The sequence below is a fragment of the Rattus rattus genome, chromosome 6 (genome assembly GCF_011064425.1).
Source record: "Rattus rattus isolate New Zealand chromosome 6, Rrattus_CSIRO_v1, whole genome shotgun sequence".
In the NCBI taxonomy this organism is placed as follows: Eukaryota; Metazoa; Chordata; class Mammalia; order Rodentia; family Muridae; genus Rattus; species Rattus rattus.
In genome coordinates, this window is record NC_046159.1 from 87172558 (window position 1) to 87197711 (window position 25154).

A 25154-nucleotide genomic window follows, 5' to 3' on the forward strand; every position below is an offset into this window, starting at 1 on the left:
CATCACCACCACCACCTCCACCATCATCATCACCACCACCACCATCATCACCACCACCACCTCCACCATCATCATCACCTGCATGATTATGCAAACTATTTTTCATTCAGTCTGACTCAGCCCCGTACTCCTCCTTCTGAGAACCCATAACTTAATTCAGTGGTAGCTGGCTCTGGTCTATAGATGGGGAGAGAAAACAGGCTTCCCATGTTTCCCACTGCCCAAGGAAGAAGCCAGAACAGCAACCTGGGAGGACTTTATTGAAGGATTTTCCCAACCTATACTGTGGGAGTTTTCCCACCTCGCCCTTGCTGTGGGTCGATCTGTTATTAACTGTTGGTGCTATTGTTATTGCAAACAAGACTTGTTACAGGAGAACACTCAGGGCAACCGAGGGCAGGATTCCTGTGTGACATGTGACTGAATGAAAGCTGAACCCTAGGGATGTGGCCCTGGCCTTCCTGGCCTCGTTTTCCTGCTCTATCCCCCAATGGCCTCTTATCAGTCTGCTGCTCAATTGTCTCTGCAGCCTCCAGACAGTCTCTGTATTTGTTACTGCGATTCGTGCCATCTTTTTAGCCTGTTTGACATTTTCTAGAAAGAATGGGGAAAGCGATGCTTTATTCTCCAAATGAGGGAGCTGTAGTTTTAGAAGAAAGTGGGCCACCCTAACCTAATTGCAAACTAATGGGGTAACTTTGATGAATGGTGCCTTTGAGGGTGTAGGGGGAGGCTCTTGTACCTGACTGACACCGGCTTTTCCGGTGGAGATAAAAACTGTCTCTTCGATAAGGAAAAGCCAGGTACTTGCTTTTGCTTTCTTTTGTGAAGTTGGCATGGTTTCCTTGACTTTGCTGCCCTCTGAGGTGGGCTCTAGGGACTGATCTCTCCAGATGGGAGTTGGACTCCTGGAAGTGGCTGCTGGCTCTCTGAAGGGATGCCTACTTGCTCTCATGCTCTGTCCCCTTGTAAAGGAGGACAAAGTGATCTCCACTCACAGGGAGCTGCATCCCCTCAAACTGAAAGGCAAGAGCGTCAGGGAAGAAGAGTTCCAGTGGGCTGCCAGCATCCATGGTGGTCTGCAGCCCATATACGCTCTGCTCACGGAACACTGAAGGAAGCCCCTTCCACTCTCCCTACTACTCTCGGGGCCCTCAGTGTTCCAGTTGGTGTCCTTTGCAGGATGCTTAGGATTTCTCCCTTAGCAAAGTCACCCTGCTGTCCTGCACCTGGGGTAACTCTCGCTGGGAAATGGGCCTCGCTTCCCAAAACACTCGAACCATCCCGGGAAAGCCTCGCCATGTCTAGCAAGCAATACTATTACTTTTGAATTTGAATAGTGGTAATGGCAGAGGATCAGGAGGAGTCAATAGGATGCATTGTGTGTGTGTGTGTGTGTGTGTGTGTGTGTGTGTGTGTGTGTGTGTGTGTGTTCAAATGTGCAGCTCATGCCCTCCATGTTGACAGACATAGTTTGGAGTATCTGCTGTGCCCCTACACTGCCATGTCTCCAGATGCCTTATTCTAGCTTGATGATACTGCAGATTGCAGCCAAGAGTGGCTAACCTTGAGAGCTACTTTTGTCATTTGGCAACTGTGGAGAAGGAATCAGTTCCTGACAGCATAGACTTAACACAAGGCTCACTAGTGCCTCGTAACTGAAATTGAGTGCAAGATACACATATCATTTACATTTTCTAGGAGGTTCATTAAAAATGTGAGTAGCAATGAAATCAATTTTGATAATATACTGACTAACTGTATAATTATAAAATCCTAATATATACATACATATATATGGTAATAAGGAAGACACTCCTTCTGGGGGAAAGATCTGTGTGAGAGTGGAGAGGCTTACTCCTAGGAGAAGGTCCTGCTCATTTGAATGCCTTTATTGATAATGGTCAGTGGATATTCTTGAGAGATAGGTGGTCTACAAGGAGAGAAAATGTCCCCTAGAATGAACCACCAGGATTTTCATATTCAGATTTAGGAGAACAACATAACACCAGGTCATCATTGAACATCGTTTGCATTGTGCTGTTCCATTCAGTTGGTGAGACCCCTGTGTTGGATGCTGGCTTTCTGAACGCGTTTCAAGTTGGCTTTGCTTCTCGCTCTACTAGCAGCTCAGTGGTTTAGCATGAGCTAGTGAGCAGCGGCGATCACTTTTTGGCTGAGGGGGAACTGTTTGTAAGGGGGAACTGGACACCACTCCAGCCTGTTCATCTTCACTTTTCTTGGCAAAACCAGCCAGTGGCAGAATGGCGGGCCAGAGAGTAGTTATTCTCAGCTTTACTCCCAGGTATTTTCAGCTCTCTTTCCCTAACTTTTTGTCTTCCCCTTTGCCTAAACTCAGAAGCAAAATCTCTCATCTTAAGAATGGCCTGGTGGCAGATATTACTACTGTTTCGTTCCACAATTGCATTACTGTTCTGCCTGAGTCCTTTCCTGGTAACCTTGGGGACTCAGACTTTCTGTGCAATACATCCCGAATCCCCGCAAAACCGGGGAAGGAGAAGGGCCAAGACTGTGAACCTTGACTGCTGGAGCCAAGTCTTTGTTGAAGAAAGTATACTAGCTGTGCCTTGAGTCAGAACAGTTCTTAAATGTTATACTCAAGTTTTTCTTTTGCTTCTTGGTGTTTGAGAAACCTTCGGGAATCATCCTTTGAAGGAACCTTCGGGAATCATCTTTTGTTGAGCTGGATATTAGTGCGATTAATTCTCTCCGTTCAGAGGCAAGGCACCAGTGGGTCCTGCTAATTGCTTCAAGCAGAGCAAATTGCCAGCCACCTTGGAGACTGCAATAGAAGGATGATAAGAAAAGCAGCCAAAAAAGGAATCCTGAAGAACGGCATTGTAGGGGTTTCGATGATTTAGCATCTGCAGAGCAAGTTTCTTTTAAAAGAGATTTTTTTTTGATTAGTGAACAGGAGGACATTCAAAAGGAAGACAGATAGAGGCCCACTGGGAATGCTGTGCAGCCTGGAATAGCTTAGGCTTCTGTTCAATCATTTCCCCAAACAGGAAACCACAAAATGTTAGAGATTAAGGTCACTAGATCATTGGGAAAAAGAGCATAAGTTTGTCTGCAAAGCATTATGATGTATTGTGAATGGGCCAAAATGGAAGCATAAATCTCTCATCGAAAAATGCAACAGCAAAATCCCACCCTTCGCACGAAAGCCTAATTTGCTTTTTCCATTGTACCAAGGGGCCCAAGCAGCCTCCGGCAACATTTCTGTAATTTTCCTACTGAGGGGACAGGCAGTCAGAACAGAAGGAGAGAACTTTGAGTTGTCTTTTGGTAAAGTTTAGGTCCGTAAGTGGGATTCATCTTATTTTCTCTTACTCTTCTATATTTGTGACAATGAAAACATACCAAAATGAACCTTTGTACAGATCTGACTCAACCCTTTCTCGGTTATAGAGGATATGTTATGAGCACACATCTCTCCTTCTATCTTGGTTGCCTTGATGCATCCTTAATTTGAGGCAAAGTCTAGGCTGAGAGAGCATGGAGCCTCTCTGAATGGCTCTGTGGGGTGCTCTTCTGGGGTTGTGGGGTGCTCCTCTGGGGATTGGGGTGCTTCTGCAGGGTATCTGGCTATGACCTTAAGACAGACCCAAGGAAACCATTGTCATCTGATTCTACCCCTTAGAGGAGAAAGCAGCTTCCTTGCTGAGTTACTCCCTGAGTGAATTGATGATTTATGTGCTTTGAGAATCTGTAATGTTTATGGAGTCAGTTATTAAAATGACTAGCCTTTCAGAAAGGCCAGAGTGAAACTGACTGGTGCTGGCCACTCTTCTGAGGAAAACATCAAGCATGAAAGCGAGCTTGTCTCTCCTCTTCTAATTGTCCCTTGTCTTGCAAAGTTTAGGAAAGTCGGCTTCATCAGGACAGGGGTCACCCCTTTCTTACATCTGTTCCCAGGTGCTTGGCCCCTCAGCTGCCTGTATAAATATTTGCCTGTTGGACAAACATGTACTGATTGAACAGTCAAACAAACACCATGTCACATATCTAAGTGAGAACGCTCTCAGCTCCATCTCAGACAAAAGGCCACTTCCTTCCATCCAGCTGGAAGAGACACCCAGCTGCCTGCAGGTCCAGTAAAGGGAGGAAATAAATGAGCTGGGTTGGATTGAGACCTATTGATTTTTTTTCTTTCACAGACAGAGACATGGATACAGACAAATATATTTTTTCTTTTCTTAAAAATAACAAGACAGTACCAGCACTAATGCTGACTGTAAGAGACCACCGCTCTGTGGTCTGTGTGTGAGGATGTTACAGGAGGATAGAGGCATGTCTGTGGGGAAGCTCGCTGTGGCTAAGGGGTAGGAAGAGTGCAGGTTGCTCAGGTTTCCCTGCTGTCCTTTGGGCTCCTATTGCATATTTGGTAGATTGGGAAACGATAGGACTTCGTCAGTGTGGCTGGCTGCAGCCAGGGTCCTCTTGGGAATTCAAGCTGCTCCTTTCTGGTATCATCACAGTTGTTGTTGTTGTTGTTGTTGTTGTTTAAAAAGAACTCTCCTGGGGACCTTCCCTTGTTAAGGGAACCAACTTCATGACTTGTCACATCCAAAGGCTCTTCTTAAGTGTATGATGTTGTGGCTTAGAATTTGTCAGGGCCTTGAATCTGAAATGTCCCTCGCAAGTTCATGCTCCCCCTCTGTCACTGGGGGCACTAAATTTGGAGGTTGTGGAACCTTTAGGAAGTGGGGCCTCTCTGACAGAAATAAGTCAGTAGGATGGGTCTTTGAAGATAATGTACTATTCTGGCCTCGCTCTCTGCCTCCTGGTTGGACATCTACCCCACGTTCTTGCTCCTGATGATGAATGCAGGTCTCAGGCACCCAATACAGACCTTTGTCCTGTAGTGGAAGTCCATACTGAAAAGTTTGCCTTTGTTGATAAGGAGTGACGATGGCATTGGGAGAACCCTGCCTTTCAGATTACAGGAAGCTTTTAAGGATGACATGATCTCCCCTCCCCCCAACTCTGAGCTCTAGATACTTCTACTTTCCCAGGAGAATCTAGGGCTGAGAATGAGTTAGTGACATAACAAAGCTCACTCAGTGAGCACAGGCCTGGTTGCTAAGGTCAGAGCTGGAGTTCAAGTCTTCCGTCTGCACATTTCATGTGGCCTTGACAAGCCTCCCCTGCTGGCTGTCATACTGTGCTCTATCTGGCACCACCATGTCAGATTCTAATTCTATGGCCTTAGTTACACATCTCGTTCGGAAAATACTAAGCTGCTGTATATTTTGCTTCAAAGGTGGCTACGATGGGATTATTACTGATATGTTGAGGGAATGTTGGTGGCTAGGCCTGGTAGCTTAGTTGAGGTTTATCTGCTACTTAGTGCAGAGCTCGTGTACAAATGCAGGCAGAGCCTGTGGTCTTCGCTACAAGCAGACGCGCCTCATTCAGAAGGTTTGTATTGCCGTGAGTTTAGCTTTGTATCTGTAAATAGGGGCCTTTGGCAGAGGCGCACTGTGAAAAGAAGGTTGTTAGATGCTCTGGGCTTCAGCAGACCTGAACTTTAGCCTCCTTGCATCTAAAATGGGACCAATAACCCTGGCTTTCTGGGAGTTCTGTAAGATGCTTAGCACACTTCCCAAGACAGAACAAAACTGGGTTCTCATGTTATCCAAGGCAGATTTCTTTTCTTCCTTCTGTGACATTGACCACAGTTGCATAGTATTCAGTGTGGGGAAATTCCTTGTGATGTTGAATTCCAGACTTTTAAGTGCTTTTAAAGTAATAATAATTTAATAATTTATGGCTACAACTTTTCAAGGAAAACTGAGGTGTTATGAACAACGTGCATAAAATAAATATTGGAAGGCTGTTCTCTTGAGAGTTGGAATGTGTGTGTGTATACATGTGTGTGTACGTGTGTGTGTGTGTGTGTGTGTGTGTGTGTGTGTGTGTGTGTGTGCTCATGTGCACTCGCAGATTTATCCTGGCCATTTAGACTCCTGCTGAGGAGCTGTGTGTGAATTTCATCTTAAATGAATTTTTGTCTAAAACCCATCATGGATCATGAAGGATTACTTTAAAAGTGCTTCATGTCCTTTCAAGTCATTGTAAGGAAATCAGCACACTGGATGAGAGGGAGACAAAGCTCTCTGAACTACTGCAGGCTGGGTTTCCTGCTGGGAGCTCTGAGTGAATAATCACATTGATTCTCACATCTGTTGTGTGGATGTCACCAGATCTGTGCACAGAGAAGCATGCAGAATCTCTGTGAGATATGTTACATTCAAATCTTGGTGCTCCTGGCCTCTCATCCAGGTGTGAATGACACTGGTCCAGTGCTGGCTGCATCTAGATTTTGTAGTTTTTAGCAGCGGAAACAAGGGACTATTGGTTGAAAGATGTTAATGGGTTACAAAGTTCTCAGAGTACATGAAGGATTGAGAAAAGAAAGGAAACAAAGAGGATAGAGAGTTTGTACACTGTTCAGGGTCCCCTGTGTCCCTTTGCCCACCAGCCAAGTTGTAAGTAAAGAGCTTTGAGCCTCTCATCCTAATTCACATATCAGTGCTTCCTGCAGAGGAGACTGTGAGTGTAGTTTTTGAGTGAGTGTCCAGTGTGTACAGGGCACCAACAGTAGTTACCAAGAGAAAACAGAGTGGACCTGACTAGACAAAACAGCAGATGATCCCACATAACAAGGCATAGAAGCTTTGAAGAGTGGACTCTCCACCCTGGAAGCATCCATCGATTTCATGAGAGGAGGGAATGGGGCAGGCACAGCATGGAAAGTCCTCTCCTCAAGCAGTTCTTGGAATTCCTCAGCAACCCTGGGAATACCACAGACATGGGCTTTGAAAGTATTTATGTGAAAACACTGGACAATGTTTCAGGATGTAGACAGAGGCAAAGACTTTCAAACAGACTCCATTAGCACGTGAAATAATAGCAAGAAATGGCCAGTGGACCCATAAAATTGAAAAGCTTCTGCACATCCAAGGAAATCATTACAATAAAGGGACACCCTACAGAATATGGGGCAATCATTGTCAGCCATACATCCGACCGTGGGCTAATATCTATGCTACATAAAGAACTCAAAAATTAAACACTAAAATATTAATCCAATCATCATCCAGTCAAAAGAATGAAACAGATAATACCCGACAATAGTACACATGTCCAAGAAATCTATTAAAAATCTTCAGCATTCATAATCCTCAGGGCAACATAAACCAAAACTATATAGAAAAGTAGACATTTGCAATCCCAGCACTGGGGATGTAGAGAGAGAAAGATTTCTGGGACTTTCTGGCCAGCTAACCTCCCTACTTGGGCAGTGAGAGGCCTTATCTTAATAAAAAAACCAAAACAAACAAAAAAAAAAGAAACAGAAAACAACAAACAAAAGTAGACAGTCCCTGAAGAATGATTCTCAGGTTTTTTCTCTTCACTCCTATGCATGTGTGCACCTACATACACATTCTGTCTGTCTGTCTGTCTGTCTGTCTCTTTCTGTCTCTCTCTCTCTCTCTGTCTCTGTCTCTCTGTCTCTCTCTCTGTCTCTCTCTCTCTCTCTCTCTCTCTCTCTCTCTCTCACACACACACACACACACACACACACACACGGCCAGCACTGATAAAAACCTAAGTGGAGATTCCATTTTCCCCAAATGAGAAAGGTCTTCATAAAAAATAAAATTGAGAACAAATGCTGGCAAGCAAGAATGGGGTCGTCTTGGTGATGGAACTTTCTGTGCTGTTTTGGGGGAGTGCAAGCTGGCACATCCATTATGGAAGTCATTATGGAGGTTCCCAAGACAACTAAAAATAGAAGTGCCATGTGGCACAGCTGTATCACACCTGGTCCATAACCAGAGGAATCCAAAGTGAGCATTCCACAGAGGCACTTGTACATCCATGTTTATTGAGGCACTGTCCACAACAGTGAAGTTACAGACTCTGCCTAGATGTCCGCCAACAGGTGCAGATATCGCAAATGTTGAGTAGATATGTACACAGTGGAGTTTTATTGAGCCAGAAAGGAGAATAAAATTTTGCATTTGCAGGGAGGTGGATTGAATGAAAGATCATGGTATAAGAAACTATGCTCAGAAAATAAATATCAGATGTTTCCTTTCATATATATATTATAGGTGTGTGTGTGTGTGTGTGTGTGTGTGTGTGTGTGTAAAGCGAAGAAGTAGGAAGGAAAGGGGTGGATTAGAGAGTGATATGGAGGTAAAGATGAACAGAACATATACTTGTACAGAAATGTCATAGTGTAACCTACGGTTTTTATAATGAATACATACTAAAAACAAAATTCTAATAAAAATCAAGGAAAGCCACCCTCAGGAGAGATGGATAAACTGCCAAAGGTTGCTGATAGAGGCAAGAACTGGGCTTCACACTCACCCACCTGCAGTTTCCAGGGACTTTTGGTGACACCAGTCACTTAGCCATGGGAATCAGTGCTTTCTTGTTTAGAGGGACGCAGTTGCTTTCTGAAGGAGCTGTAGGTAAGAATTTGAAGGTCTGGGATCCAGCGGTTACCCAGTACCTCATACACTCGTGGCTTCTATAACAGCACAGTGTCTTTATTGCCTACAGCTCCTGCCTCAGTAATGTGGGTAAGAATAACGCCATGGTTAGAGGGATGCACAGAATACAGATGAAAACACTTTTGCTGTGCCGTGTTTGCACTTTTTAAATGTACTTATGTATGTGTGTATCTGTGTACACGTGGATGATTGTGCCACAGGACACATGGATGTAATAAGAGAGGATAAAATGAAGTAATTTCTCTCCTTCCATGTGTAGAATCTTGGGGTGGGGGAGAGTCAGTCAGTCAAGCTTGGTAGCAATCCACTTTACCAGCTGAGTCATCCACCATCCCACCCTCCACCTTTTATCAAAGATGAAGAGACAATTGCCACCCTTATCACTTAATCCCTTGATCAAGAGTGCTTCAGTTATGAGATGAGGTTTTCTTCCTGATTATCTACGAACCAAAATGACGCTGTTCTATCTAGTCTCTATGAAAAACTGGGGACTGGTGGTATTGGAAGTTTGCTGGTTCTTCCCCCAGTCATATCCTTTGTCAAACTGCAGTGCCTGGTTTGCTCTGAGTCTCCCTGCCTTTATGAACTTTTTCATTAGGATAGTGCTATAACCATGTGACCAAAAAGACTCGGACCACTGATCAAGCCCAAACAAGTCAAACATCTTTTGCCTCCTTGCAGCTGCCTTGACGTTTCCTTGTTCTCTCTCAGGTGGAACACATGCCTGTGCTTTAACAACATGGCAATTGTAGAGTAGAAACAAGTAGACTGCAGTTTTTGATTGACATTTTTCATACAATAAGCATTTGTCCATGTTAGTACATAAACAACCAGTTCTACTGAGCTAACCAGCCAGCCCTCCAGGGAGCAAGGGAAATGCGGCAGGAATGACTTCGCCCTTTGTTGGCCTCACAGCTGACAGGCAGGAGTGTGGAGAGCTGAGGTGTTCAGGGTGTTGCCTGTGATCATCTCTGAAAAACAGCTCCAACTGTCTTTCCTTGCTCCTTGCTTAATTTGATGTACTATGGGACAAGGGCGTGTAGCTAAAATCTCACGTCTTTCTCTTCTCCTTGTCTCTAGAGTTTCTTGCTTTAATTACTCGCACACCCAGTGGGAAAGAATGTGTGACTCCATGCTCTCCCCACTGAAAGGCTGATCCTGGGAAACTCCTCAGTCTAGTACAGATAGAGTTAAATCACTACTGACTAGTGTTTGAGCATCCAGGGCAAGCACGTGTCTTTCACTGCAGGCATATGGTACCTGCCACAGCCCTCTGCTGTGTGTCTTTGGATGCAAATAGATGGCCTGTGCTCATGGCTTCCAGACTACATGGATCTGGGCTTCTCCACTCACCACTGCCAGGTCCTGAGCTCTCTGACCTACTCATTCAGTCCAGAGGTTGCCTGATAAAGACCAAGAAGTCACGTACCCCAACCCCAGGGAGTGACAGGTATGAATGTGCATTGAAAACCTGGAGGATCTGAGTCTGGTGTCTAGGGTCACTACACCCTAGGCAATGACACCCTGCATCTGTTGAGGACGGAGCATGCAGCTCACAGGCTTCCCCTATTCCTGACATTTTGTTCTATCTGGACCCCCAACATGGTGGAGGGTACCATTCAATGTTTAGGGAAGGCATTTCCCCATTGTGATGGTTTGTATATGCTCAGTCCAGGGAATGGCACTATTAGAAGTTGTGGCCCTGTTGGAGTAGGTGTGTCACTGTAGGTATGGCCTTTAAGACCCTCATCCTAGTTGCCTGGAGGCTAGTATACTGCTAGCAGCCTTCAGATGAAGATGTGGAACTCTCAGCTCCTCCTGCACCATGCCTGCCTGGATGCTGCCATGCTCCTGCCTTGATGATAATGGACTGAACCTCTGAACCTGTAAGCCAGCCCCAATTAAATGTTGTTCTTGTAAGAGTTGCTTTGGTCATGGTGTCTGTTCATAGCAGTAACACATAGGGTTCTAAGACATGCATTAAGTTCACTAACCTACACCCCAGTTGTCTCTGAGGAAACACCTCATAGACACATGCAGAATCATGCTTTAGCAAAAATGTCTAGACTTCTCTTACATTAGACAGCTAGCCAAGTTGGTAATCAAGATATTCACAACCATTTCTTTGATTTCTCTTTTGCTACATTTGATTTGTGTGCCTTTTAGAAATTAAAAGTGTCTGCCCTGCTTTGAAAAGGGGATATTCATTGCCTGCTCTCCAAAGTGAACGGACTACATCACTCCCCAAACACACGATTATGCATCTTGGATGCTCACTGCCTTGTTGCAGAATGTTGGTCTTCTGGTTTGTTTGGAGTTTGAAATAATAAGGAAAGCAGCTCAGGGAGAGGCTGTGTCTCTGTTTAGATCAGCAAACACCAAGATCCTGCAATACTGAGCAGAGGAGCCTGAAGGCTATGACTTTTGTTATTGTCCCTTAAGAATGAAGAAAGAAACAAGCCAACAACAACAAAACATCTTACATTGGTTTTAAAGATACAGTAGTGAGGGCTGGAGAGATGGCTCAGTGGTTAAGAGCACCAGCTGCTCTTCCAGAGGTCCTGAGTTCAAGTCCCAGCAACCACATGGTGGCTCACAACCATCTTAATGGGATTGAAAGCTTTCTTCTGGTGTATCTGACAACAGCTACAGAATAATATATGGTAAAGATGCAGTGATGATATTTTAAAAAATAGCTCCTAGTGACTTCTGAGAAAAGATGCTGGTATGCAGTGTGGCCATGAACAGCCCAGATGAACGAACAACCTGGCAAGTTGCTAATTAATCCGCATCTTCTCACTGAACCTCTGGAAGGACTTAGTTTGAACATGATTATCTTTGTTAATCAGCCATAATGAGGCCTTCTGAGAATGGTGAGGAATTTGAGCTTTGTTCACTGGTCCCCATCACGTGTAATTGTTTCCATACTTTTGGAGGCTTTGCACACAGGCCATAAGTACTAGGAGCCTTTGAGGCGGTGTTTTGTATAAACAATGGCAAGTATTTTATTGCTCAGTTGGGTCAAATCTTTACAAATGGCCTTAAATCTATCAAGGACTTTCCCCTTTGGGTTCCCATGTAGGAGAGGGGGTGGCGACGGTGTCTGAGCAGCATGAAAGGCTGGGTGCTGCTGTGGAGGAGGCCCAGGACTTTCATCTTAGCCTGATCCTAGCCCACCTCTCTCTGAGGCTTGGGCGTGTGTCAAAGCCCTGGGGTTTTAATTAGATTAAAGCCTTCCAGGAAGTCCGTGCCATGCAGAGGTGGAAACACATGCGGCAGAACCCTTGATGACCAATTTGAAGACCGAAGCAAAGGTCTCTCCACTCAGGCCAAAACAGAGCCTGAGACTATACCCAAGGTTGCACAGAATCTGGGAAAACCTCTCCGTTCGCGATGCTTTATTGAGATCAGGTTAGATCCATGAAAACAATGGCAGAGTACAGGAAGTAAAGGAGGAAGTGGCTCAGGTCTCTACTGTGTGAATTCAGGAACCATGTTATTTTCCAAATGTGTTGTTTCACATATGTGTGTTTGTGTATAGACAGCTTAGGTAATTGTAATATGGCTTATGTCTGTCCTTCAGCATTCGCATTTCAAATCTATGGTGAGCATAGCCACCTCACTTAAGTGACTTTACAGCATCCCAGAGAGCTCCAAAGGCACTGACCCTTGGGTGACTCATCAGTTCCAGGCTGTTGGCTTTTGTTACATTGGTGGATATAATAAGACTCAGCAAGCATAGTCGTATGACTTTTAATTTTCTTTCTTTTTGGAGAGTGCAAAATGGGGTCACTGGGAACAGAAAGTATCCATATTTCTAAATCCTTTCTATGTCAATTTTGAGTTGTGTGGGAGAAAGCAAGCTGTCCCGGCATTCTCTCTGCTATGTTTATGTGGGAGGAAAAGATTTGCATGGATATCATAGCAAAGCAAAGAAGCCTTAAGTGCACGGAGCCAATGGATTTGAGAGTTTGTATCTATCTTCCTGTTTCAAGAAGCTGTAATTGCTTCAAACCTGACCCAGGAGGACTGAGGAATATGGAATTCAAGGTGTAGTATCTCTTGGTTCCATTAAAATGTAGCCTCTTTCTAGAGAGTCAAGTGAGTGGTTTATGCACACATGAACACCACACACACACACACACACACACACACACACACACACACACAACCTTTAACTTCTGCTTACACCCTTTAAGAAGGCTGCATCATGAAGGCGGGGATACTATACACAGTGAAATCCAATTTGAGAGCTCAACCAGAAGTCTGCATTCAGACCAAATTGAAGACCAAAGAGATCAATGTTGTAAGGAGTCCAGGAAAACCTCTTTGCTTATCTTTGGGGACCCAAGTGTTTGTTGACTATGATGAGTTAACTTTGGAAGGACGTACTAGCTGAGGCATGACTGGAGTTTCTTTCAGGTTGTTGTTTCGTGTGGTGGTCTGGGAGCAAGCGAGCTTCAGGTCTGTTAGGGTAGCCTCTAGGGACCTATGTCTGATTCAGCTGCACCCTCCATCCCTGAATCTGCCCCTTGATTTTCCTTCCGAATTCCACCTCTGCTGAGGGTGGGATTTCATTTCAGGTTCTCATCTACAATGGCCAGCTGGACATCATTGTGGCCGCTGCCCTGACAGAACGCTCCTTGATGAGCATGGACTGGAAGGGATCATACGCATACAGAAGGGCACATAAAAAGGTCTGGAAGATCTTCGAATCTGATGATGAAGTGGCAGGTTATGTGCGGCGCGTGGGTAAATTCCATCAGGTAGGCAAGCGGTTGGGCCACACGGGTCATGGGAGTGGGTTGGTAAACATAAACACGAAGCACAGAGACCAGTAAGCTATGGCTGTCTGTAAGCAAAGTCATAAAACAGCCAAGGTGTAAATATGCATGTTCTATAGCCCCCCTCTTCAACAGAGAAGATACGGCACCAATATCAAAGTTAAGATCACTGATGTCATCACAGACATGGCGTCTAGGCATTGCCGAAGACATAATGAGATGCTGGAAAAGTTCAAAGTGGAGAAGCATTAATGAGAAAATCCAAGTCTATTTGGGAATCAAAGGGAAGTTGATTATTTCAAACCGGTTATTTGAAGGAAATTCAGTGTGACCTCCTCCCGCCATATGTGAACATGTTTTTATAAGCCATATGGAGAGATAACTAGAAAAAGCTCTCTCGCTAGCTGACCCTGCAGAGTGACTTCCACTTAGGGCTTAAGTATTACTCCTGGAATTTTCCTTTCTCTTTGAGTTTTGAAAACAGACTTCTGTGAATTTTGTAACACGCCTTGGTCAGCCTCTCCCATTCCGGTGTCCAGTAATAGCTGTCAGTGTTAGTAAACTGTACAGGTAAGGCCATCTGGACATGAAGGTTTCCTTAAGAAAAGACTTCAAATCATGCATGCAATTGAACAGAGGATTAATGACTTTTTCCTGTTTCTAAGAAAACATTATTATAGGCTTTAGGGGATTTTTTTCCCCCACAAACTACTCAATTTCACCTAAAAATTTAGAATTTATGAGCTCCCAAAACTTTCATTAAATTCCTCTTAAAGATCTGTAGTGATATCAGCAATTTATTTCTCTCTTGCCTGAGGCAAAATGAAGTTATTACTGGTTTCAAGTGACAAATGACATTGTCTTTGCTGATTTCTCTGTTAGAGTTTTGTGTCCTGTTTCATTATGTATGCTTTTATCATATTATTGTCTTTATTGTGAGTTATTTGCCATCGTTTAAAATTCTTTAAGACAGAGGCTTAGAAGATGAAGCTTTAGCCTGTACTTATCAATGTATGTTATATGTATGTTAGCTTGGTATTAAGCCTACACAAAGATTCATTATAGTTTCATTGATTTAAAGTATTTACAGTTTCCACTGTGTTTTATCTCCTTTGGCCAGTAGGCTGTTTTAGAGTGTACTGTTTAATTTTCAAACATTTTGACTTTTCCTTTCTTGCATTTACTATCAGCAGAAGGGAATGTACTCTATTGTAGCTTTGTGGTTTAAAAAACCCTACATATTCTTTATGGTTTCAACCATTTAAAATTTACTTTCCAGCTCTCAAAGTGGTTGTTTTGGCAAAAATTTTCTCTATACTTTTAAAGCAATCACACTCTTCAGTTGTTGGTTGTAATGTTTTCTATGCCAATCAAGGTCTTTTAAAAACATTTTTTACATTAAATATTTTGAGAATTCAAAATCACTTCCATGAAGCCTTCCCCCATACTTCCTGTGCCCCCTACTCCCTCTCAAGTTCATGACCTCCTCTTCTTCAAATTATTGTTATATATGCACATATAAATATACGAATATAACTTGCTGAGTCCATTTGTGTTGCTCATATGCATATATATTTAAGACTGATGTGAGACTGTGTAGCCTAATGGACAGCTCATCTCTGGAGGAGATTGACTCAGTCTTTCTTATTAGCCACTAATTGGCTATAGCTCTTCATTGGGATTAGGACCTTGTGAGATTTCCTCCATCTATGCTGAAATGTCAACTGGTGCTGTCGTTGTGTGAATCTTCTTTAAGCAGTCATATTGTTAATGTCATGGATGTAACTCTTTGCCTTATATAGAACACATTATCCAGAAGCAGATGTCCTGTCTTCTGGCTTTTACTCTCTTTCTATAACCTCTATTACAATGTTCACTAAACTCTAGAAGTAGGAGTTGTGCTGTCAGCGGGAAAGCCCCAGTTTGTTGTTCTCCACATTTGATCGATTTTGGTGATGTCTCCATCTGCTACCAAAGAAGCCTCTTTGATGAGTGGTCAAAGACACACGTATCTGTGGATAGGGCATAAACTATTGAGAATGCACTTACTAGTTTAGAGAATTGGCAAAGAATGTTCTTCTCTAAGCTCTATGACCTCACCAGCCATGGTGCTTGGATGGCTAGGTTGATAAAACCAGGAATGATTCTCCTGTTGAGTGGGCTTTCAGTTCAATTGGAGGGCTGCTTGTTGACCAAAGAAAATCTACTCTTACACCCTCAGCTGTATCTTACCCCTACAGTCACTGTGGTTCATGGGCTTCATAGCTGGGTATAACAATTCTCTCCACCCCATCTCTCCTCTCTCCTCTCTCTCTCTCTCTCTCTCTCTCTCTCTCTCTCTCTCTCCTCCCCTCCCTCCCCCCCCCCTCTCCCTCTCCCTGTCTCTGTCTCTCTCTGGTATCTCTCCTCTCTATCTCTGTTTGTCTCTCTCCTCTCTGTCTCTCTCCCTTTTCTTTCTTCTCTTTGTTTCGCTCTCTGTCCCTCCCTCCCTGCCTCCCTTCCTCCCATCCTCTACCTCTCTTTGCCCACAGTTAACAAGAGAGATCCCTTAGCATCTGCTGCTATATGTGAAGCTTGTTCTGTTTTTCCTTTTACTTTGTGCTGCTTGCTGCCTAGAGCCATAGACTCCTTGTTACACATTCCTGGCACTAAATCTTCCTTTCTTATGAACCATCCTGTTTGTGTGTAGCAATGCTTCTCATTTTAAGGTGACTTGATTGATGGTAGTGTAACTATACAAACTTTCTTCTGAAAGTGTACACATGGGATACATTTTTTAAAAAAAATCAGTGTTTCCCTTCTTGTCATTTTATGGCACCCATATTTAAGATATACTTCTTAATGCAGTATAGTGGGTTTTATTTTTTGTGGATCCTGACAGTATTTTAAATTTAGAGTTGTACATTTGCATTTAATATAATCACTGTTTTTTTAAATCTACTGTCTTATTATATATTTTCTATTTGTTCCTTTGGCTCTATATTTCTGTTTCCTTTAGCTTTAAAACTCCCTGGAGCTTTATGTCATTTTATTATTTCTATCAATACATGTGTGAGTTATCAATCTTTTGAAATTGTTTTGTAACAGTACTAGCCCACTATGAATGTAGGCTTACTTAGTGCTAATATAAATTAGAATTTTACTATTTTTCAGATAAATGTGAGAACCTCAGAATAGTCACATCTTTACCTGTTTCCCAGTTTTTTGCTATTAAAAACAAAACACTTCTATGTCTGTTTTAAAGAGACATTACTAATAGCATTTGGTCCAACCAATACTCACTGAAAATTCACTACACATTCAACCTGTCGGCAAACCAGTCTTTTGTACATATCTTGTCCCTTCAAACACATCTTTAGTATTTACTTTTAAAAGTACATCGACTACACGCTCGCTCATGCATCTCTGCCTGTATGTGCCTTTCTGCCTCCTTCGATTGGGAAGGCCATGCTAGTGCAATGGGATCTAATTGTTTACTGCGAGCTCCTGAAGGCTGTGGCTTCTGTCTTCCCCGTACCCTTGTGATGCCACGTCAGACATTAGCGTTTCTGATCTTCCTTTGAAGGTGACTTGTGTTTCATTTTGTTCTGCTTTTGGCCTTTCAAGGTCTTCTGCATGCTGTTTCCCAGCAGTTCTACTATTCTGACTTAGAAGGTACGAAGATGAGTATCCCTGTTCCTGTCCTCATTGAGTGGGTCTCGTCTTGTTTTATTCTGACTTGATACAAGCTAGAAACATCTGGGAAAAGGCAATGGCAATTGAGAAAATGCTCTCATTAAATGTGGCTGTAGGCAAGTCTGTAAGTCATAGTATGTATGTATGTATGTATGTATGTATGTATGTATGTATGTATTTTTTATTTATATTTATTTGGTTAAGGATTCATGTGAGAGGGTCCAGCCCACTGTGGGTGGTGCCACTTCTGGGCATGTGGTCCTAGGGTGCATAAGAAAGCAAAGGAGGAAGCCAGTGGAAGCAAGCAGCACTCCTTGTGGCTCCTGTGTCACTACCTGCCTCCAGGCTCCTGTCTAGAGATCCTGTGCCGACTTCCTTCCGTGATCCACTGTTAGCAGGATGTGTCAGCTGAAGCAAACCCTCCCTCCCCTGCTGCTTCTGATCATGTTCCTGTCTCGGCAGCAGAAACTAGGACAACGGCAGTGCATGCTTCATGGCTTTCTTTAGCTTTTGGAAAGTAAGGGTTTGAGTTGGTGTATATTTTTTTTGTCATATTCATATAATTCTCAGATTCTACTCCTTCACGGGCCGGTCTTGCTCTATTCTCTCACCCCCCCCCCAAGATTGTATTTAGGTGTTAGGTGTGTTCACCCAGCTAAGGCCCTGGGTTTGATGCCTAGACTGGAAAGAAAGAAAACTAATTACCCAAAGATCTCCTAAAATCACCCCCCGTACAACACACACATGCAAAAAAAAAAAAAAAAAACCAAAATGAAACAAGTAACAACAAAAACAAAACAAAACCAGAAACCATGCCACATTCTTCTTCATGCTTCAAGTTTCTTTTCTACTGGCATTTCTTCTGGCTTGCTATACTTCTTTTTTTTTAAACTCCTATTTTAAACATGTTGGTTAACCCAGCTGTTCATGTTTTTAAGATTTCATGTAGCCTGCTTGCTGTGGACCATGTTTTGTGTACACACATGTACAAGCACGCATACCCCATTGCTATAACTCTACCCCATGTAAATACATGGCAGGGATAGCACCTGAGGTCAATGAATGCACAAAGGTAGGGCCTTTATTTAATGTCATTCCTGCCCTTAGAAGGGGGGACACAAGAGAAACATGATCCATGGCACAGGGAGATGGCCGCTATCTGCAAGGTGGGAAAGTGTCATCTCCAGAGGCTAAATTAGTCGGTGCCTCGATCATGAACATCCCAGATGTCCCTTCTGTCTTCCTGCCAGGAACCTTTGACATGATTCACAGAGAGTGTTCTTCTTTCTACTTTTATTGTCCTTCCGTGGGTTGCTTACAAGGATGCATATAGCAAAAAGAAAATTATAAAGGGTGAAATTTATGATCTAAGAACGTACTTTTTATTCAAAGCCAGCTCACAAGGGGAAGCTAGATATTCATATTTGGGCTGTGGGGGCAGATATGTACTCTGAGCTATGAAGGGCAGATAGATGGTACCTCCCTGACACACCATGCTCATCTTAGAGATGTAAATCTCAGAAGCACACGGAGATCTCCTCAGCCACCTGCTCAGGCAAGCTCACCCCCAATCCATCTTGCTAATTGCTATATTATCTGAGACTCACACATGTCCTTTTTACATCTTGCACAAGTCTACCCATTTAGAAAGCCAGACTGATGCTCAGGGCATTGTGTGTCACAGAGGAATTGGCCACTCACCAGCCAGAAAACCATGGCTGCTATCACAGTAAGCCATCTGACTCCTCCCAAGAAAGCACGACACACTGAAAGGTAAACCGGTGCTGAGCTGGTTTCTAAAGGATGAACAAAAGAAGCAGGAGGCCCACATATCCTAGCTCTAGGGAGCAGATGCCTCACACAGGGAACCTGCATTCTGCATCATAATTTAAGCGTGTTGGGATGACCACCCCTTCTCCCCAACTCCCGCTCAGTGCCTTGGAGCTGCTTGGTGATGGTTGGGGATGAAGGACTGGAGGTAGGAAAAGAGGTCATCATGCCAGCTCATGGATGATTCATTGGTTTTTGTTTGCTTCAGACCTGGGGTCTTCCCTAGGCCGGGCAAGTGCTCTACCTCTGACCTATGTCCTCCACTCCTTGCTACTTTTATTTTGAGACAAGATCTCACTACACTGCTGAGGATGCCCTTAAACTTATGATCCTCCTGCCTCGGTTTCCTGGATTACAGGTCTGTTCTAGGCCCCAATGATTTTTTTTCCCCAACGTTATTTGACTCAGTGAGGAATATATTAAAATTGTATCAGGTTTCTAGGCACACTGCTGAACTACTTGAGGAACATGTTTCTATTGTAAACTTCACTAAGCTAAATGTTTTGAAGAAAACAATTTAATCATATCCATTTTTGAATGTTTACTGAAAATATTTATTGACACTATTCTCCCTGTGAACCTCGAACTAAAAGCTTGAATTACCTGTCTATTTTCATTCTTCGGTAGATTTTACTGAGTGAGAATTCTGTTAACATAAATTTTGCATAATTAATACATCTAATTTACTTGATTTCAGCTAGTCATAAGTACTATATTATATACATTTTCAGTATCAGGATCAATCTACATTTATTTAGGACTCATGGGATGAGTTATTTCAACTAGGTAGCATCTTACGACTAGAACATAGATCTCACTGTCCAGGTGAGGACACCAAGTACCAGAAGTGGCACCTGGATGCCCAAGAGCCTGAGAACCCCACCACCCTGGCCTTCTTGCAGGCCCAGGGACCCCAGTCAGCTCCAGCTGTGTCCCATGCCACAGACGGTGCTTCCCCACCCCCCTAGCAGTGTCCCTCACGTGGCTTCCCACAGCCCGACGCCTGCCCAGCGGCAGCATGGGGTAAGTGAGGTTACCTTCCTGTGTCCTGCCTTCCCAAGTGGCCCGAACCCTGTGATGGAGCAGACTCGAAACCCCACTAATCCTGCACCAGGTGGTGACAGTGTCCAGTAGACATAGGACACTGGATTTTAACAAAGCTGTAGAGCTGGGTTGGGAGTTAGAACAGCTTCATCCACTAGTAAGAAGAGGTATAACTGGCACCTGTGATATTAATAAACTAACAAATGTCGGATGGTTAAGTAAGCAGAGAGAACGTGGATGGGAACTTGGATAAGAGATCTGAGATGGAGAGAGCATATTGGTTCCTGGTCTGGAGCTTGAAGGAAAGAACTAGAAGGGAGTCATGGGGACTAGTGTTGGGCTCAAGGGTGTATGTTCTATTTGGGCAATTGGAAAACATTGAGAGATTTTACAAACATATTTGCAGCTGTAAGAGAACTTTCACACAGCAGCCATAGGATAAGTTTAGGCCAGGGAAGCCCTGGAAATAGGTTGTCCCGTTAGGAGCTTTGCTGTGAGAATGTGGCTTATTCATGAGGTTGCTTGATTCTCAGCTCTACATAGACATGGACAAAATAAGCTTTGGAATGTCCAGGCCATAACGATGGGCTTCCTGGTGGAGGTATGTTGCCCTCTCTGTGTTCATGTCACTAAAAACCTAGTGATGATCAGAGGAAGTGTGCTTGTGTCCTCTGTCTTCCCAGCAGTCCTAAGCGTCCAGCCCCTGCAGCACATCCCCGGGCAAGCTTATGCCCGACCCTGAGGGAGGTCTACCCCGCAGTACTCTCAGACTTGTCTCTGGAACTTCTCCAAAATACCTTGACATTTGGCAGGAAAGGAAGGAACACAGTGACTCAGAGCTTGACTCTTCCAGAGAGTGGTCTTGTTGGATGGAGGTCATTGGTTGGTGAGTAAGAGGCAGACTATTGGTTTAGGTAAGCCTGGTTTGAATTTAGTCTCGCCACTTACTAGCTATGGTCTGGTTACCTGTTCTGCAAACTCAAGAGTAAGAAGAGTTACTCAGTAGGGATGTGATGGGATCCAGGGGAGACGCTAAGAATGGTTGACAATACTCCTGCATTAGCAAGACCTTGTGCTGTGGCCCACCAGGTACATCTTAATCCTTGGATTTATGGAATCCCTGGTGCTACTCTATAATCTATGGTGATATTTTTTCTAATATATAAATGAGGAACTGGAAACTTCACCTGAGAAACTTGTTCAATGCTTTAAAGACCTGTCATTGTATATAACGTTAGATAGTACATCTAGGTCTTTCCACTACACCACAGAGAGTGCTTAGATGCTGAGAGGACAGTGAAGCAGAGAAGAATGGAATACTTGGGTGAGCAGACCCAAGGCTGCATGCTTGCCCATGGGGTGCACATACAATGGTGATGTCCATAGTACTGGGCAGTACATCTAGACCACATACAAAACTTTGCAACCTAAAAGCCAAGAGTACGTCTTAGGAGGAGAAGAAAGAAGGGAGAGGGATGAATATGCAGACAGAAAGTAAAACTACCTCAGCCATCTAGCTACTCTGTTTTGAAACTAACTTTAACTTTAGATTTGTGTGTGTGTGACCACACACAATTCAAAAAATAATAAGTGGGGATGGCCACTAAAGGCCTCTAAATGGCAAGGAAAGTCAGCTAAGGATTTGGATGCTTCTAAGGAAAGTCACCCAGAAAATGCCAAAACCCATACCTGTACTTCCCTGGTGACAATTTACTGCATTTTGTTTTGTTTTTACAATTTAAAATATTTTGGGAGATTGTTATGGACAGTTGACTCCAGAAAGGTCTTTAGCAAGCCACTGGCGGTATTGACATTATGAAAGGAGACAGAGTGATGCATGCAACCTTGGCATTCGACTAAATGAGAGAAGATGAGAAGTTCTTTAAAAACAGAGTAAATACAAATATTCAGAACATATATACCTATATCTATATTACCAGCTATAGATTAATACTCATAATGTGCCCTGGCTTTGTTACAGCATTTGTTTAAAAAGTCCTTCATCCTTACCCATCCCCCAACTCTGTTGCCTTCTGTAGAGAGGTATATCCTAATTCTGCGTCTCCAGACCTGGTGTCTGAGTTAGGGTTTTACTGCTGTGAACAGATACCATGACCAAGGCTACTCTTACAAGGCCATCACTTAATTGGGGCTGGCTTACAGGTTTAGAGGTTCAGTCTGTTATCATCAAGGCAGGAACATGGCAGCATCCAGGCAGGCATGGTGCAGGAGGAACTGGGAGTTCAACATCTTTATCTAAAGGCAGCTAGCAGAATACTAACTTCCAGGCAGCTAGGATGAGGGTCTTAAAGGCCACACCCATAGTGACACACCTATTCTAACAGGGCCACATCTTCTAATAGTGCTACTCCCTGGGACAAGCATATTCAAACCATCACACCTGGGAACTTTTGTTTTTGAAAGCTTTGGCAGAGAATAAGATTTTATGGAAGCTACAATTGGAGTCTCCAAAAGCAGATGTTAAGGACTTTAGGAATTATGTATAGGAGCAGGAAAGTAGGGTTGGAAAGATGGAAGATGAAATAAAATGTAGTCAAGACAGGCCAAAAGGGAGCTCTGGGAGAGGACTTTCATTGGGATGCTTCTCATAGGTCAAAATATCCCAGTCACTCAGCCATGAGATGGGGGTAGGCCATAGTGACCATCATCTTGAGAAAAGGTCAGGGGTGGGACACTGCCAGATGAAAACATGCACCCTTGAGAAGAGTCTGACTATAGTTAGCCTGGCTGCTTCCATATAATGCCCATGGCTTTCTCTGGCCTGGAGGCTAAGACAGTGGGAGCTGGTGGTTTGGGTAAGACCACACGGGAAACTGTCTTTCTTGTTCTGTGTGGTCTACAAACTATCCAAGCTCTTGGTACACATTTTGTTTTCTCTCTGCCATAGAGAGATAGTAGGGCAGGGAATTCACAAGAGCAAGGTACAATACTTATGAATGTATCAAAGTCATGATAATGAACCCTCTTGTGAGTCTAATAAAAAATTAACTCAAGAGCAAAGAAAGATGGTTATCAGTTAGGAACTCTAGTCTCTTAGGGAAAAAGAATTGGCTAAGACTTATCAGTGAATTTCTTTCTTTCTTTCTTTCTTTCTTTCTTTCTTTCTTTCTTTCTTTCTTTTTGTCTGCTAGCTTTATTTATTTATTTTTTTATCTTTATTAACTTGAGTATTTCTTATTTACATTTTGATTGTTATTCCCCTTCTCGGTTTATGGGCCAACATCCCCCTAACCCCTCCCCCTCCCCTTCTATATGGGCTTCCCCTCCCCATCATCCCCCCATTACCGCCCTCTCCCCAACAATCACATTCACTAGGTGTTCAGTCTTGGCAGGACCAAGGGCTTCCCCTTTCCACTGGTTCTTACTAGGCTATTCATTGCTACCTATGAGGTTGGAGCCCAGGGTCAGTCCATGTATAGTCTTTGGGTAGTGGCTTAGTCCCTGGAAGCTCTGGTTGGTTGGCATTGTTGTTCATATGGGGCCTTGAGCCCCTTCAAGCTCTTCCAGTCCTTTCTCTGATTCCTTCAACGGGGGTCCCCGTTCTCAGTTCAGTGGTTTGCTGCTGGCATTCGCCTATATATTTGCTGTAATCTGGGTGTGTCTCTCAGGAGAGATCTACATCCGGTTCCTGTCGGCCTGCACTTCTTTGCTTCACCCATCTTATCTAGTTTGGTGGCTGTATATGTATGGGCCACATGTGGGGCAGGCTTTGAATGGGTGTTCCTTCTGCCTCTGTTCTAAACTTTGCCTCCCTATTCCCTGCCAAGGGTATTCTTGTTCCCCTTTTAAAGAATGAGTGAAGAATTCGCATTTTGGTCATCCTTTTTGAGTTCATGTGTTTTGTGCATCTAGGGTAATTCAAGCATTTGGGCTAATACCCACTTATCAATGAGTGCATACCATGTGTGTTTTTCTGTGATTGGGTTACCTCACTCAGGATGATATTTTCCAGTTCCATCCATTTGCCTATGAATTTTATAAAGTCATTGTTTTTGATAGCTGAGTAATATTCCATTGTGTAGATGTACCACATTTTCTGTGTCCATTCCTCTGTTGAAGGGCATCTGGGTTCTTTCCAGCTTCTGGCTATTATAAATAAGGCTGCTATGAACATAGTGGAACATGTGTCTTTTTTATATGTTGGGGCATCTTTTGGGTATATGCCCAAGAGAGGTATAGCTGGGTCCTCGGGTAGTTCAATGTCCAATTTTCTGAGGAACCTCCAGACTGATTTCCAGAATGGTTGTACCAGTCTGCAGTCCCACTACCAATGGAGGAGTGTTCCTCTTTCTCCACATCCTCGCCAGCATTTGCTGTCACCTGAGTTTTTGATCTTAGCCATGAATATTTTCTAGTCTCTCTCTCTCTCTCTCTCTCTCTCTCTCTCTCTCTCTCTCTCTCTGTCTCTCTCTCTCTCTCTCTGTGTGTGTGTGTGTGTGTGTGTGTGTGTGTGTGTGTTATAACAATTGCTTCCAGAACTCAGTGGCATAAGGCCACAGTTTATTATTTCTCACAATAATAAACTGGAGAGGTTGGACTTGGCTGGGTGTTTTATTCAGACAGGGTTGGTTGAGGTCACACACACACACACACACACACACACACACACACACACACACACACATCTGTATCCATCTAGATCCTGGTGAAAGCTGAGATAGCCAGTGCGGGTCCCTCTCTAGAGCTCTTTCCCTCTGGGGCCTCCTAGGTGGTATGCTAGCCTGGAACTCTTTACATGGCAGCAGGTCTGTCAAATTGAGACTAACGAGTTGACTGTCTTTTTAAGGTCTGCAGTCAAAAGTCACAAACTACCCTTTTTCTACTGTGTTGTCTTCGTCAAGAAAATCCCATAGAGAGGCCAGATTCTTCTTGGGGGAAAAGAATAGCAAATAATCTGATAATAGAACCTATATTGTCTTTGGTTCCTGTTGACTCTACTTTGGCCTCCGTCTTGCAGGAGTCTCAGGTGGCTTGTGTGTGGACAAACTTCTTCTGATCCACAAGGACATTGAGAAATCCTACCCTAATTTACTGGCTAGCGTTCCAGCTAGGAATCAAAGAGCAGGGCTCTGCTGCTGAAACACCAGCAGGTGGTCACAAGCGTCACAATATTAGATGCCTCTCTACCCCTCAGCAGAGTCCACACTTGGCTCACAAAAACCTTCCGCCAAACACTTAAGCTAAAATCTCACCTTCTGTTCTTGCCATTCATTTTCGGTTTACAAGTGGGCCTTGTTCTCTAACC

General features: G+C 43.7%; 1 protein-coding gene across 3 annotated transcripts in view; it reads left to right on the plus strand.

Moving 5' to 3' along the window:
* The window catches only part of Cpvl (carboxypeptidase vitellogenic like), a 103961-nt gene that overhangs the window by 65064 nt on the left and 13743 nt on the right, over positions 1-25154 (plus strand). For all 3 annotated transcript variants that reach the window (XM_032905160.1, XM_032905159.1, XM_032905161.1), the window contains one exon: positions 13139-13321. In XM_032905160.1, the coding sequence (XP_032761051.1) occupies positions 13139-13321 (183 nt within the window). The remainder of the gene's footprint in view (positions 1-13138; positions 13322-25154) is intronic.